This window comes from Fulmarus glacialis, unplaced genomic scaffold, assembly GCF_000690835.1.
Source record: "Fulmarus glacialis isolate BGI_N327 unplaced genomic scaffold, ASM69083v1 scaffold8940, whole genome shotgun sequence".
NCBI lineage: Eukaryota > Metazoa > Chordata > Aves > Procellariiformes > Procellariidae > Fulmarus > Fulmarus glacialis.
The window spans coordinates 100,035-113,584 of record NW_009185930.1 but is presented as its reverse complement, the minus strand read 5'-3'; the positions used below and the strand labels follow the sequence as shown (position 1 = coordinate 113,584).

Below are 13,550 nucleotides of genomic sequence, written 5' to 3'. Positions count from 1 at the left end.
TAAGAGTTTTACTGCTGCATATCTAAGTGCTGGGACACTGAGAATCAGCACAGCCATGCAAAGGCTGGATGGTCCAGTTTCCTGAAGAATTGATGGATTTAGATGTTTGGCTGTATCTTATGTTTGGCAGAAGTCCTTACTGTGGAAAATGTGCTTCGCTGTAAAGAGAACCAAAAAATATTTTGTTTGAGGGGAAAAAAATAGTTGATTCTGACTTTTAACTTTGTACTTTGGGTTGTGAAATACATGACACAAATTCTAAAATTCGGAGCTGTTTCAGAATAAGAAAAATGTTTTTTCCAGACAATGTTTGAAAGTAAAGCTAATTAAAATGTAATTAAAATTGCTTTATACAGAAAGCTGAAGCAAAAAAGTGCATCTTCAAAAAATAGCTGTGTTTATGAAACTTTAATATTTGAAAAGTAGTTCAAAAATGTTGTTCACCCCAGCTTCATTTTAGAGACTTAATTCACAAGAAGGGTACAAGAAGTTAAACTGCCTTTTGCTTTCTGAAACAAGAAGTCATGATTTTGCTTTGAAATGCATGAATTGTATCTTTGAATTGTTTGAAAGAAAGAATAGGAAATGTTTGAATAAAGTAGTTTTAACCCAAACTGCTGCCTAGAGGTATCTGTGCTGCCATTGAAATCCCTGTGTTGTGTCAAATGTAAAAATTATCATTTGACGGCAATCGGTTCTTTGAATGCTCTGTTCTCCTTTGCTGCTTGAGAATTGCTACTTTTAGGAAATTCAAGGAATTGCAGTATTGCTACGTTATCCAACTTCTCATTTCAAGGCATCAAATTGTTATTTTATCTTTGGGGCTTGTAAGAAATGCTTCTGTCATTTGTGTTTCAAACAGCACTGTTCAGGAATAGCTGCTCAAGTAACTTTTGCTTCTGCATTAAAACAAAGTTTGGGAGTGGAGTTGGGGGTAAATGGCAACTTAACCTGACTTACAGTGGCATTACTGGTGCAATCTGTTTCTTCTTTGTGTGAGTAGCTACTTTTCAGTGAATTTTCTTCAACCTTTAAACAAGACCCATGCTTTGCAATTTTAAGGAGTTGAATGCAAAGGACTTCTAAAGTTGCTGGGTGTTTCGGACTGGTAATGTACCCATCAGACTTCCCTGAAGGTGCAACCGGTTTCCAGAGTACTCTGATGTTCATAAGAATTCATCTGAAAGCACATACAATACCAAGGACACATGTATGGCCCTGGTTATTGAAAAGGGCTAATTCTTCTTTTTATTACCTTTTCCAAGGTTTACAGTGGGAATGCTTCACAACTGTGAAGTGTCTTTTGTTGGAGTTTACAACATTTTATTTTATAACTGTTTTTTTACCCTGTCCTTGTTCCCTTCCATATAAGCTTTCATCTATTATATTGCAAGCCTTTTTATTGGGGAAAAACAGTAACTTGTCTCTTTCTGCTCTCAAAAAGACAAGCTACTGTGCGGCTCCTCTGAAGAGACTTGTGATATGGTAGTTACTGGGTAAACTCAAACAAAAGGCATCTACTCATCTAACCTTTACAGTAAAATTAGGCTTATAGAAGGCAAATAGACTTCAAGTGATTAATTACTACTTAAAGTAATGAATTTTACCTGGGAATACCTGTAAATAAAGTATCTTATTCTATTATTTCATTTACGAAGTGTTGGTGTGTTATTTAAAGCAGCTTCAAAGCAAGACATGCATGTCCAAGAGTTAAAATTCACTTCTTGTTTTCATGGGAAAGAGACAGATTATTGCCCGAATATACTAGCGTATCGCTAACAAAGTAAACCTTTTTGTTAAATAATCTGCATAAATAATAAACAGCTGAACTTGCAGATAGACCAAGGAAGAGAAAAGTTGTCCTACTGGAAATTCTCTTGGCAGGTCATCTTCCATTTTCCTGCATAATTTGAAATCTCTCTTGTAGCCTTATGCTAAAGGTGGAAAGCACCAGGAGATGCTCTGTTTAAAACAGGATGAGGCATATCAGTGCTCTTGGAAGAGAAGGATGTAGCTCAGAAATGCTGAACTTGCAGATAGACCAAGGAAGAGAAAAGTTGTCCTACTGGAAATTCTCTTGGCAGGTCATCTTCCATTTTCCTGCATAATTTGAAATCTCTCTTGTAGCCTTATGCTAAAGGTGGAAAGCACCAGGAGATGCTCTGTTTAAAACAGGATGAGGCATATCAGTGCTCTTGGAAGAGAAGGATGTAGCTCAGAAATGAAATTGCATGTAAGCTCTGCATGTAACTCTGGGGCACCTCGTCGGTTTTTGTGTGCAAATATTTTAATCTAAACGCAAATCTTATGAATAGTAAAATTCAATTAATAGAATATTAATTGATACTTTTTTTTTTTAAATCCCAGAATCTCAGGTTCCTGACCAGCCAAGCTCTCTTCATGTCAGGCCCTTGACAACAAGTATCGTCATGAGTTGGACTCCGCCGCTGAACCCAAACATTGTCGTCCGCGGGTACATCATCGGCTACGGCGTCGGCAGTCCGTATGCTGAGACTGTGCGGGTGGACAGTAAACAGCGTTACTATTCCATTGAAAATTTGGGTAAGTAATTGTTTTCATTCATTTCATTTCATGAAAAGAGGTTCCTCTGAGATGATGCTATTTTTGTAGGTTTATTTTCAGGCTGTCGCTGGTGCTTCCTTTATATGTTGCTTTCTTAGGCTGTTTCTGCATTCCATTTTACATTTGCTCTTACCTTCAAAACTCTGGATACTCTCAAATATGCCAAATTTCTTTGGTCAAATACTCATTTTATTCAGTAGATCTTATTAAGTCATGTGCTCCTAATACTGACTCCCACTTGTGCAGAGAGCTGGACCTAAAGATGTTATTCCCCGGGCTGTTTGAATTTAATGGCAGTCGCAAAACTCCTATTTTGTGTCTGTCAAAATGGTGCCAGGAGAGAGGTGGTTATTCATTATTCATGGCACAGCCGCTGTGACAGTTCATCTAAATTCTGAGCATGGTACGCAGGGACCTCGATCCTTCCAGTGGTGACGGACCGTTCTCCTGGCACTGGGAAAACAGTTCAAAGTTTAAAGGAAGTCAAAAAGTTTAAAGGAAGTCAAAAGTTTAATGGTTTCCTTGTCATTTCTTCTTTAGCGCTTTTATTCCAGGTAAAAATGGTAAGTTTTCTGCTTAGTAATCTGGGAGCGATCAGACACTACAGGAAGGTTTATTAACTTGGTGCATTAGGGATGCACAGCTAGACTAGTTATCTCAATTCTGTAGGACTCTCTGATATCTGGGGACACTTTTCTTTGGAATTGGTATTTTATAGCACCATGAAACTGCATCGTCCAACCTTTTTGCTGTTTCCTTGGGGAAACCTGGAGAGTAGAATAAACTGGTTTTACTGTTACTTCATCAAACAGCTTCTCTATGTCCAGATGTATATTTCATGATGGAGGTATCTGCAAAGAGCCATGCATAAACGCTCCCAAATATTCAGTGAGTTCTACAGAAAAAGGCAGATTTGATAATGTTTTGTGCAAGTGTGAAGTTATTATGCAAAATGGAAAGATGTCTGACTGGACTATGGAAAAAATTTTGTGGAATATAAAGATAAAAGCTATTACTAATGAATGTGTGTGTCTAATAACTAATGGTCAGGATTAAATGCAAAGTATTTTTCTTAATTCCAAAAGGGATTTAAATTCTCCCGAGCCTATTTTAAGTTGTTTCATATCTTTAATGAGTTTTCAGTCGAGCCTTTCACCGCTGTTGACCCAGAAGTACTAGAAAAGAAAAATATATGGACAGCCCATGTGTTTTGGCTTTGGCAAAAGCTGAGGAGGAGATGCCTACACAGCTCAATCTTATAGAGTTCCAAATGGTCAGCTCTCACTAAAAGTGTCTTGATTAACAACTGGAGAAATGTCTTGGGTTTTGTGAAGCTTTAGTGTTTCTCTTCCTTCATGTATTAAATGACCAGTGAATATATTTGCTCATAGGACCTCTGGTAGCCACTACCATGAGGTGGAAGATATGCTAGGAACAACTTGCAGATGCAAAAGCCTTCTAACAGGGTAACTACACTTGGTGTTTGTGGAAAGCTGATGGTGTACTTCAGTTATTAGAACTGTTTCTGTGGATTAAAAGGATTCTCCTATATTCTTGGCTGTGCCGACAGGCAGAAGTACGTAGAAAGTCCAGCAAGTCAGGGAGGATGTTTCACTAATATACTTTAATTACAGAAGTAACACTCGGACATCTAGAAAATGTCAAGAAGCTGTTTTGAGCGTGTCAAATATTTAGTTACAAATAATTCTGTCACTGCAATCAGGGTTGGGTTTTTTTTGCTGAACAGCCTCCAACTTTCATGTAAGTTATTAATTATTCAAATGGAAAGTATCTTTTCATTGTACTTTTTTTGGTTTGATTGCAAATATTGAAAATGTGAGCAGTGTAACTTAATTGTCATTGTCCAGATAAGCCGCATGCATCTGGTCCCTAACTGGATAAGGATACAAGCACTTTGGTCACAAATCCTGACATGCACATTTTAAATTTGACTTCTGTGAACATTCACATGTACAACTTTGCAAATCAATTTCCATGAATAATTGCACTAATTAAATTCCATCACTTAAATATCCACAGAAAATGAACCCCAGAGGGATGTGACCAAGGGCCCAGAGAAAGCTTTTAAAAAATTAGAACAGTTGCCAACACTTCCTACATTATTCACCCACTTTATTAGAAACGATTACAAGAAAATTACACAAAATGATGAGACAGAATTCTTTTCCTAATAAAAATACTGTTTTCAATAAGGTTATGAATCAAAATGTGCTGCTGGCAGAAACGAGGGGAAAAAATATTTCCTAGATGTTATGTGGACTCATCCCACCTGTTGTAAAATTTCCTATGAGACCTCTGCACGAGCGGTATACATTATCTTAAACGTATATGCGAAAGCGACAATGAAGTGCGAGACCTAAATAAATGATGAACTTCAGTGAGTTTTCTCTCCCTGCCAAAGACCTCATCCCTTTTGATCCTCGTGGCGTTCAGCGATTGCTTCCTCGTGGCTCCCCAGCTCTCCTTTGTCTCGTTCGGCAGAGACTGCGGAGAGGTCACCCCGCTTCGCCTCAATCCCGTCTGTGATGTATGGAGCTGAAAAATCGAGTTTTTGCAGCTTCCCGAGGTTCACTGCAGTGCTGCTTTTTATTTTGCCTTTGTATGCTATTTTGAAGCACACTGCAAACCTATGTATCATTTAGATTCTAGAGCGGTAGATACTTTCATTAAAGAGCAAGCAGATTTGTTTGACATCAGCTGACTTTCAGAAATCCTGCCCGACTCTCATTTACAGTTGCTGTTTTTGCACACAGATGCCCAAACCAAATAATCCAGGGCCAGTCAGCCATTATTTTACTGCTATAAGCTCTTGTCCCGAAAGAAATGACTGTGAAGAACTCCTCTATTAAACCCTGTCCGGGTTGGATGGGATGTGAAACACCCTGACACATCATGCACGTACGTGCACGACTGATCTTTTTCCTGGGAACAATTTTCTCCTCTCTGTGTTCAGACCTGCACAAAAGCATCTCCTGGACATCTTTCCAAAGACCTTACAGTTGGGAGATTGAGAAGAGGGATGGACATGGGTGTTGAAAGTGGAAGCTAACAGCCCCCAGGCTGGCCCACCGGCTCTATTCCCTTCCCAGCATCGGCGATACGGTTGCCCTGGGAATTCCTGCCTTCGCGATCCCCCTTTGCCTGGCAGTTCCTGCCGTAGATGTGCGATAGGGTTGCCGTAGCAATTCTGGCTTGTTGGCTATGTAAGGCTGCTGTTCCTCGTGGTGATATTTGTGCGGATTTTGTTCCTCCTTCCCTAACTTGTTTGTGCAGCCACGGGACATTGTTGGCCACCTGCACGCACACCCTACGAACGTGGATGGTTGGGTACCACTGTTATACATGTCGGGAAATACAGTAATTTGTTGCAATTTGTATTTTGATGCGAAATTCTCTAATTCTAGAATCTAATCCTAAATTACTTCCTAATATCACAAAGTGACATTGAGGCAGAGTCAGAAGCAAAACGTAGCCCATGCTTTAAGCTCAGGAATGCTCAACTCTGCAGCCAGGTTGTAGAGAAGATGGTAGCTTTACTTGTGGTCGTGGTATGTCAGTGTCGGGTAGTAAAACCTTGGTGATAGGACAGAACTAATGATAAACTCTCTGACCTACACTTTAGAATGTTTACTTATTTTACTCAACTTCGGATGTTTAACTGAGTCACCTGAGTTTGAGCCATATCAGCCCATGTTCCTTCTCTAGTCCATCAAGCAGGAAAAGACAACAGCAAGGATAGTTCAGCCCATTCAACAGCTCCATCATCTGATTTTTCCTCCCTGTTGACCATGGTGGACGTCCGTGATGGTAACTTAGCCATGGTGTGCATTGTTACGCATCAGGATTCGCCGTTCTAGAGCTGATTATGAAATTCCAAACATCTTCGCACCTTCAGTCTGCTGCTAATGATCGACTGAAAATGCTTTCTGTGTAGTACTTACTGGTTTTGGATGGGAGTCAGATATTGAAGTCTCTTTAGAAATCCTACTAGACACTTCACTGCACCTTTGTAATCCTACATACTTTTAAAACTCTGCTTGAAAGTACAAGGCTTGGAAGCGATGGACGATCTCCTTAAGTAGATCACCCACAGGGGAAGGATGGAGACCTGCAGAGCGGCCAGCTTTTTAATTCCTTCCCTCTTGATAATGCAAGCGTAACACCAATACGCACAAGTCGTATGGCAGCTTTGCATCACATTTCAGGTACTTATTCGATGACTTCCTTCAAGAAAAACGTTTTAAATGCCTGAATCGGCCTGTACCCGAGCTGTTACAGCACTTGTTGAGTAGTGCACTGCAGCTACTACTACACTTCAAAAACATGAAGAAAAGTATTCAGTCTTTCATAATAGTGCTTGAGAACTTTATTCTGCGTGATGATCATCTTGAATACAACTATATAGAGGTAACATTTGTACTCTAGAATGAATTAAATAGAGTGATTTTCTCATGACTGAGTGGTCCTATTGCCTTGGAGACACTCTCCACAGGTGCAGAAGAATATAAGAATATCCAGAGACTTCAGCTTTGTCAGTGAAGAATTTGTTGTATTTTCTTTCTGCAGTGTATGAAAGATATTTGATGTCAGTCTCATAAATTTCAGGAGCGAGCATCCCTTGCTCTCATTCAGCCTTTTCTGTGACAGCGAAATCAGTGCTTGACTGACTCTCCAATGAATAATTCTAACAAGGAAACCCACTTCTAGTGAGCCACTTCATTTTCTTTTTTCTTTTTTTAATATTTTTTAATTCTTTGCTTGTGATTACAAATGGCAAGGTTATTGGCTGATTAATGGTGGTTTTAACAATACTGGAAAATTCACAGATGCCAATTCTGATCTTTTACGCATAAGAAGTAACGATTTCTGTACTGATCCAACTCAGAAGGCTTTAAGCATAGTAATGAACTGACTGGGCTCGTCTCCATGGAGCTTTGTATTAAAGCTTACTCATGAAATAAAAGTTTAAAAGAAAAGGGAAGAAGTATGCTAAGGAGATTTCCATTTACCGATTCTGCAAACATAAACCCCAAAATATCTGAAATAACCACAATAGCTGTAATATTTGCATAGAACTTCTAGTAGCTCATAAAGCTGTATTTTTAGTTAATGTATTGGAAAAATGAAACATGGTAGCTTTATATAGCATCTTCCAGTATGTTAACAACGTTATTACATCATGCTGGGATATTTTGATAGTCAGTCCGGAATATTTTAATAACTTACTGGAATAGGAGAAAAAGGCAGGAGGCTGACATGAGAAGGGTGGTAGGCTGGGCGTGAGGAGACCTGGAGGATGACCATTAGCCTGCCGTTGCTGCACACTGTGCCTTTGCTGCCTTTGCTCTCTGTTAGTGACATCCCAAAAATGCTTTAAAAAAGCGTTTGAATAGCAACAATAGAATAATTCTGCAGCTGGTGACAGGGTGTTTGCACCACGTGAAAGAAAGCAGAGATGCAGATTTGAAAACCTGAGACTCGGTTTTAAGCTGATCAGAAAAGGTAATTCCTCCGGCATCCATAATAATAGTTCCACCTGTAAAATGCCTGAAGTCTTCCCATGAGAAAATGTGTATAAAAATTACTATTTTACGGATACTCAAACCATTTAAAAACTAAATATGATGGGAAAGCTGTACCAAATTCCAGAGTCTTACAGAAATGCGGACTTTCTTCTTCAGAGCACATCCCCGTACGTATGTGAGAACAGAAGAAGAAGGTGTAATTTTAGAAAGAGTTTTTAAGCACAGTTGCCTTTATGTGACCTAAGAAAAAGCTACATTCATCTCCCCGAGTGTGTAGGAATTTGTGTGCACCCTCTTGAAAGAGTTTGATTGGGAAGCTGGAGTGCACGTCCTGAAATATTATTTTCGTGTCTCTTTTTAACTTGAACCTTTGATCCTCCTGGCCCAGCAATGAAAGCAAAGTGCATAATAGGCAGCAAAATCTAGCAAAGACTTTTCAAAGTTACTCCCTCTCCTCCCATAAAGCCTGAAGCTACACACATCTGAAAATTTTAAGCTCTGAAGAGAAAATCTAATGGATGTGAACAATTTCTGCTTAATTAGTAGTTTGGAGAATTAGAGCTACCATATGAATAATAAGAACGTATTAACAACTCACACTGGTAACTCATTTTATAATGCTGGAGGGGGCTGCACGGTCTCCCCTGCTCTATACGGACTGGCGTACGGGGCTCTATACGGCAGGGTGAGAGATTGGCAGTCGGGGTGGTTTTGTCTTTGTGCACCTTGACGCAAGTGTTACTGTTCAGGTGATGCACTAGCGTTTTGGATGGCACAAATGTTAAACTTTACAGATCCCTGAGTTATTCAAGGAATAAAACTTAAAAAAAAAAAATCGACAATTACAAGTGACAAGAAATGAAGATAAAGCTTTTAGATCTGAATTTATATTTTAACAAACATACCGGTAGGAATACAAAGGGTTCCATCAAATTCCCCTTCATCTTAACTGCAGATCAGATTAAATTTGACCCTTATGCATAGACGAGGCAAAAAAGCATTTTGTTTTATTGCGAGCGGAGAGAAAGCAGGTTCTTCATTTTCTTTAATCTTTGCAGATGACAGTTGTGGATTATAACAAAGACATGAAAGGGAACAAAAAAGCTTTTTAATGTAGTTTTGGGTTGTTTTCTTCCCTTTGCATTTTTAATACAAAATGGAGCAGTGAAAATCAAACAAAAATATGTTAAATTTTATGCATTTCACTGTTTCCCTCATAGATCACATTAAAGCACAACACTAACAAGTAAAGGCACTTCAAGACTCTGGGGACTGTTCATTTTCTTTCTTGCCTTTGAAAACTGACTGTCATTTAAAGAATGCTGCCATTTCTGCAAATACTTCATGCAACAATTTTCTTTCATTTCTCCCTGACTTTGCTTTGCTTACAGAGTATGGAGAAATTGCTCACAAGCAAAGGGTCAGTTTGAGATCCACACGTTATTTACATTACGAACGGGTCTTGCATAACACCCCCAAATCAGATATTGTGTGGACTTTAAGAGCGTCCCCACGTTAAAGTGAATTTTAGCCTGCCCAAATACCTACGTGTAGGAATCCGCTCGTACGCTTCACTCTGGCTGACTTTCTGTAAGACATTTTAGTTTGTTTACGCCTCAATTCTACAGCTGTAAAAAATAGCTAAACAGGCTTCCCTGACAAAATGTTTAGGATCTATTGACAACAGATGGAATGGAAGAGCTGAATATTGCTCCTCTTCGTTGGTAAAGAACAGAATGCCTAAGAATAAGTCTTAATCCGAAATTACAATTTAAATAATACAGATAACCAAGAATTTTTTTTTTCTTTATATTCATTCATCAACAAAAAAAAAAAAGGAAGCTTAATTGCAAAGCGTAGTTTTCAGGGGAAAGGATGGACATGACCAAAACAGCTAAGTGACCCAGGCTGGGCGATGTGCATTTGCTTGGATGGAAGACTTATTTTTTGCGAAGGAAAACACAACCTCTCCTCATGGTGCAACTTTCATTGTTATTTTTTGTGTACGTGTGCCTGAAGAAACCTTGCCCGCACACAAGTTAACCCTACTGGTACGTTAATGGTGCTTCTTCTGATGTCGGGAAGCATCTCAAGTCACGGCTATTCATTTTTTATTCATTTGTCCATATGTCTTACACTTCACTTTCGGCTGCACTACTTTACTTTTCCTGAGTTTGGCTGCATTTGTAACATCAGTAACAAATGTATGTGATATGCATAGGGATTTTTTTGTTGTTTAGCATCCCTACCGACACGGAGTGCACTGAGCTTGCAATGCACCACGGGAGTTGTAAAGGTTCACATCTCCGCAGGAGACAAGACCTATTTCTAAGCATGCTCAAATTACAGCCTTTGCTTAAAAAAAACAGCCCTGCACACTTTGTAATAATGTACACAGGACATAGCTCGCAAGAGAAATCGGCAAGCAGGCATAATATATGATGAGATGACATCTTAAAAACAACTGTAAATATGGATTTGCTGTTCATCTCCTGAACTACATTAAAATAAAAGCACTTAACAGAATCTCATTATAAATTCTCTTTGCTCCGTTAAGCACTTCCCCTAGTGTTTTAGAAGTTAAACGTTTCCAGAATCAGCCTGAGTACCTATAAATCTACAGACACCCCCAGAACGGTGAGGCACGTCGTTGTCAGCCAGCTGCGGCAACCTGTTTTGATGCCGTGACCTTCACTGGTTCACTGCAGGGTCGCGTCCTCCCGGCGTTGCGTGGGGCGCCCACCCGAAGGCACCAGGGCTCCAGGGTGGGTCTGTGTTGACTTCTCGGGGTGATTCGCCAAGAGGTGTCTTGCCAAGCCTGTGAGAAGACAAGGAGGTCCAGCTGCTGAAGGCCACTGCTGGAGCTCACGCTGCAGCAGAGTAAGGCAAAGCCCCGGGTATTGCTACCTAACCGAATTTTTGGAAGGTGACTGGAGTCCTAGTTTATCATCCAAAGAGCTGGGACATTGCCACCACAGTTGTTACAGATTCAACGGTGAGGCTGGATTAAAAATTACAGATTAGGTCGTTTTCGTTTGAAATGTAGATGTGTAGGACCCCCCTCTGCCCCTCGTCCCTCGCACCTCTGTGAAGCAGATGGGCAGAACTATGCTCCTCAGGGACAATTTTCAGTTAACTTTAGGAGATGTTTTAAGCATGTCTGCGTATTAACATATCTTTACTATTTGTGCGACAGCAGTGCCCAGAGGTTCGAGATAACTAAGCAATGAAACCCCAATCTTAACATAGAAACATATTGTAAGACTCCACTTCAAAGAGCTTCTAGGTAAAAGACTAAAGGAAATAGAAAAATACAAAGTTAATACTATAGGGACTGAAGACACACCAAAAACAGTGACTTGTCCATCATTTCTTGAGGAGTTTGTGACATACTGCAGATGTGAAGCCAAGTTTCCACTGTTCTCTATATTCACTCTCAAAAACAAATGTTCTTTTTCTAAAGAGGACTTTAACACTCGGGGATTTTCCCAGGACAAAAGTTTCAGATTTGGATGCCTCAATCAGCAATCTACATTACTCTTCCGGATCCTAGACAGAAGGAACTGATTTTCAGGAGATACTAGTACTCCTGATGCTTAAAAACCACGTTATTTAGCTGACTTTGTTTAAACACTGGATGAAACATTTTGGCATGGAAAAATTGTGCCAAATTTCTAAAACTTACATTTTGTGCTTTCCATTCACAAAGAAGATATTAGGCCCATCCTCTGTAACCTTGGAAAATGCATTCTTGAATTTTACAGCATTTGGTAAGTTTAACTTAATTGAACAAAGTTTTCTCTGTTATTATGGATTGTTCAGTTTACCAGAAGATGTAAATATATGCTAATTCTGTTGTGTTAGAGAAAGGATAATTCACTGGTAGGCCTCTTATTTTATTGAAAGCGATCATGAGCTCTTTATTACCCATTTCAGCCTTTCTGATAGTGACTCCTTTCCAAATTACCTGATACATTCGATGAAATAACATCACAGAAATTACCTCCTCATCCACCCCTGAAATGCAGCCGTTGCTGATGTACAAAGTGCCTAGAAGGAATAAAACAAAACTGTTTTTCTCTAGCTGACAACATGGGAGAAGCTCATTTGGAGAATTTCACCATGATAGTCTATTCTAGTGGAATATTTATGGTTAAATTTGCTAATATGATTAAAAGGTTTTTTAAATGTGGATGTAATTTCCCTAGATTGTGCTAAAATCTGCTTCAAAGCTTTGCTTTCCAGGGGAAGTGTATGTTGTCCAAGAAATGGAATACATCACTTATTGTTTCTTTTAATGGGGTTTAATCTGCTGGCCATTAGGTGCCCGGTGGATATTTGTAAAATGAGAGTCAAGGCGCCTTTATTTTTGGGATGATGGTAATTTCTGCACAGAGGAAGCCAAATCACCCCGGGCTGCCCGACCCCCAGGCAAGACACTGCTGATGCTCTAATATCATACGTGGCACAGTGCGTTATCCCTTGAGATCTGGCTAGCCCTGACACTGCAGCTCTCGGAGCGCAAATTTATTAAGTAGTCTGCTGAATGCGGAATGTCTTCTCCAAGGTCTGACCCAGGCACCCTCCCTTGCGAGGAGATTCCTCCTGAATTTGCAGAGAAGCCCCTCCGATTCCCTCTGAGCTGTCTCACACAGCAGGGTCTCCAGCAGGAACTCCACCTGCTTCGGGCTTGTTTGTGGTGGCACACACAAAGTAGTCGAAAACTTTATTGTAAACTGTGCTTTGGGCTCCTTAATGCAAACAGGGTGGTTTCCATTCTCCCGGGAGCATTCCCCAGCCCTGGCAGTTCCACGGCCCTACCTACGAGGTCTCGGTTACAGAAGAAGTACGCTACATCTGACTGAGGTGTTGGAAGCGCTTTTCTCTCCTGCTTTCTCAGAATTCGATAGCCCTTGTCTGCAGAGATTATAATTCAATTTGACATTTGTCCTATAGATAGATTACCTTTTCCTAGCAATAAACTAAAGTTACTAGGTCTAGGAACTGATACTGGTGCTATTGATTACTAGGTGCAATGTTTTCACAAACCCAGACAGGAGTAAATGAGGCTGTTCTCTGGTTGCTTTTGGAGGTAATTGTGAATGACTGCCTTTCTGCCCTTTAAAGGGTCTTTCAGCATCAGTGGCACTGGCAGGACACACAGGGCATAGGCATAATTCTCTTGAAGACCTTTTATCTCTTAAAAGGGCATTTTCTGCAGGAGTTACTCTGCTTACAACAAAATCTAGCATTTGTGTTTCCACTCCTTTCGTTGCTAACAAAGTGGAGTCAGTATGCTTTTGGTGAAGCAAGGACTGAGAGCAACAGAGAGGACAGCAGGGTCCTATGTCAGCAGCTGGCTTAGAACTGCCTCCTCAGCTCGGCATCAAAGCCAGGTTCCTGCTTTCATCATGTTTATGT

At 40.0% G+C, this 13,550-nt stretch overlaps 1 protein-coding gene across 1 annotated transcript in view; it reads left to right on the top strand.

Moving 5' to 3' along the window:
• Positions 1 to 13,550, top strand: part of DCC (DCC netrin 1 receptor) — a 189,834-nt gene that overhangs the window by 100,857 nt on the left and 75,427 nt on the right. The window contains exon 9 of the mRNA XM_009584865.1: positions 2,368 to 2,562. Coding sequence (XP_009583160.1) covers positions 2,368 to 2,562 — 195 coding nt within the window. The remainder of the gene's footprint in view (positions 1 to 2,367; positions 2,563 to 13,550) is intronic.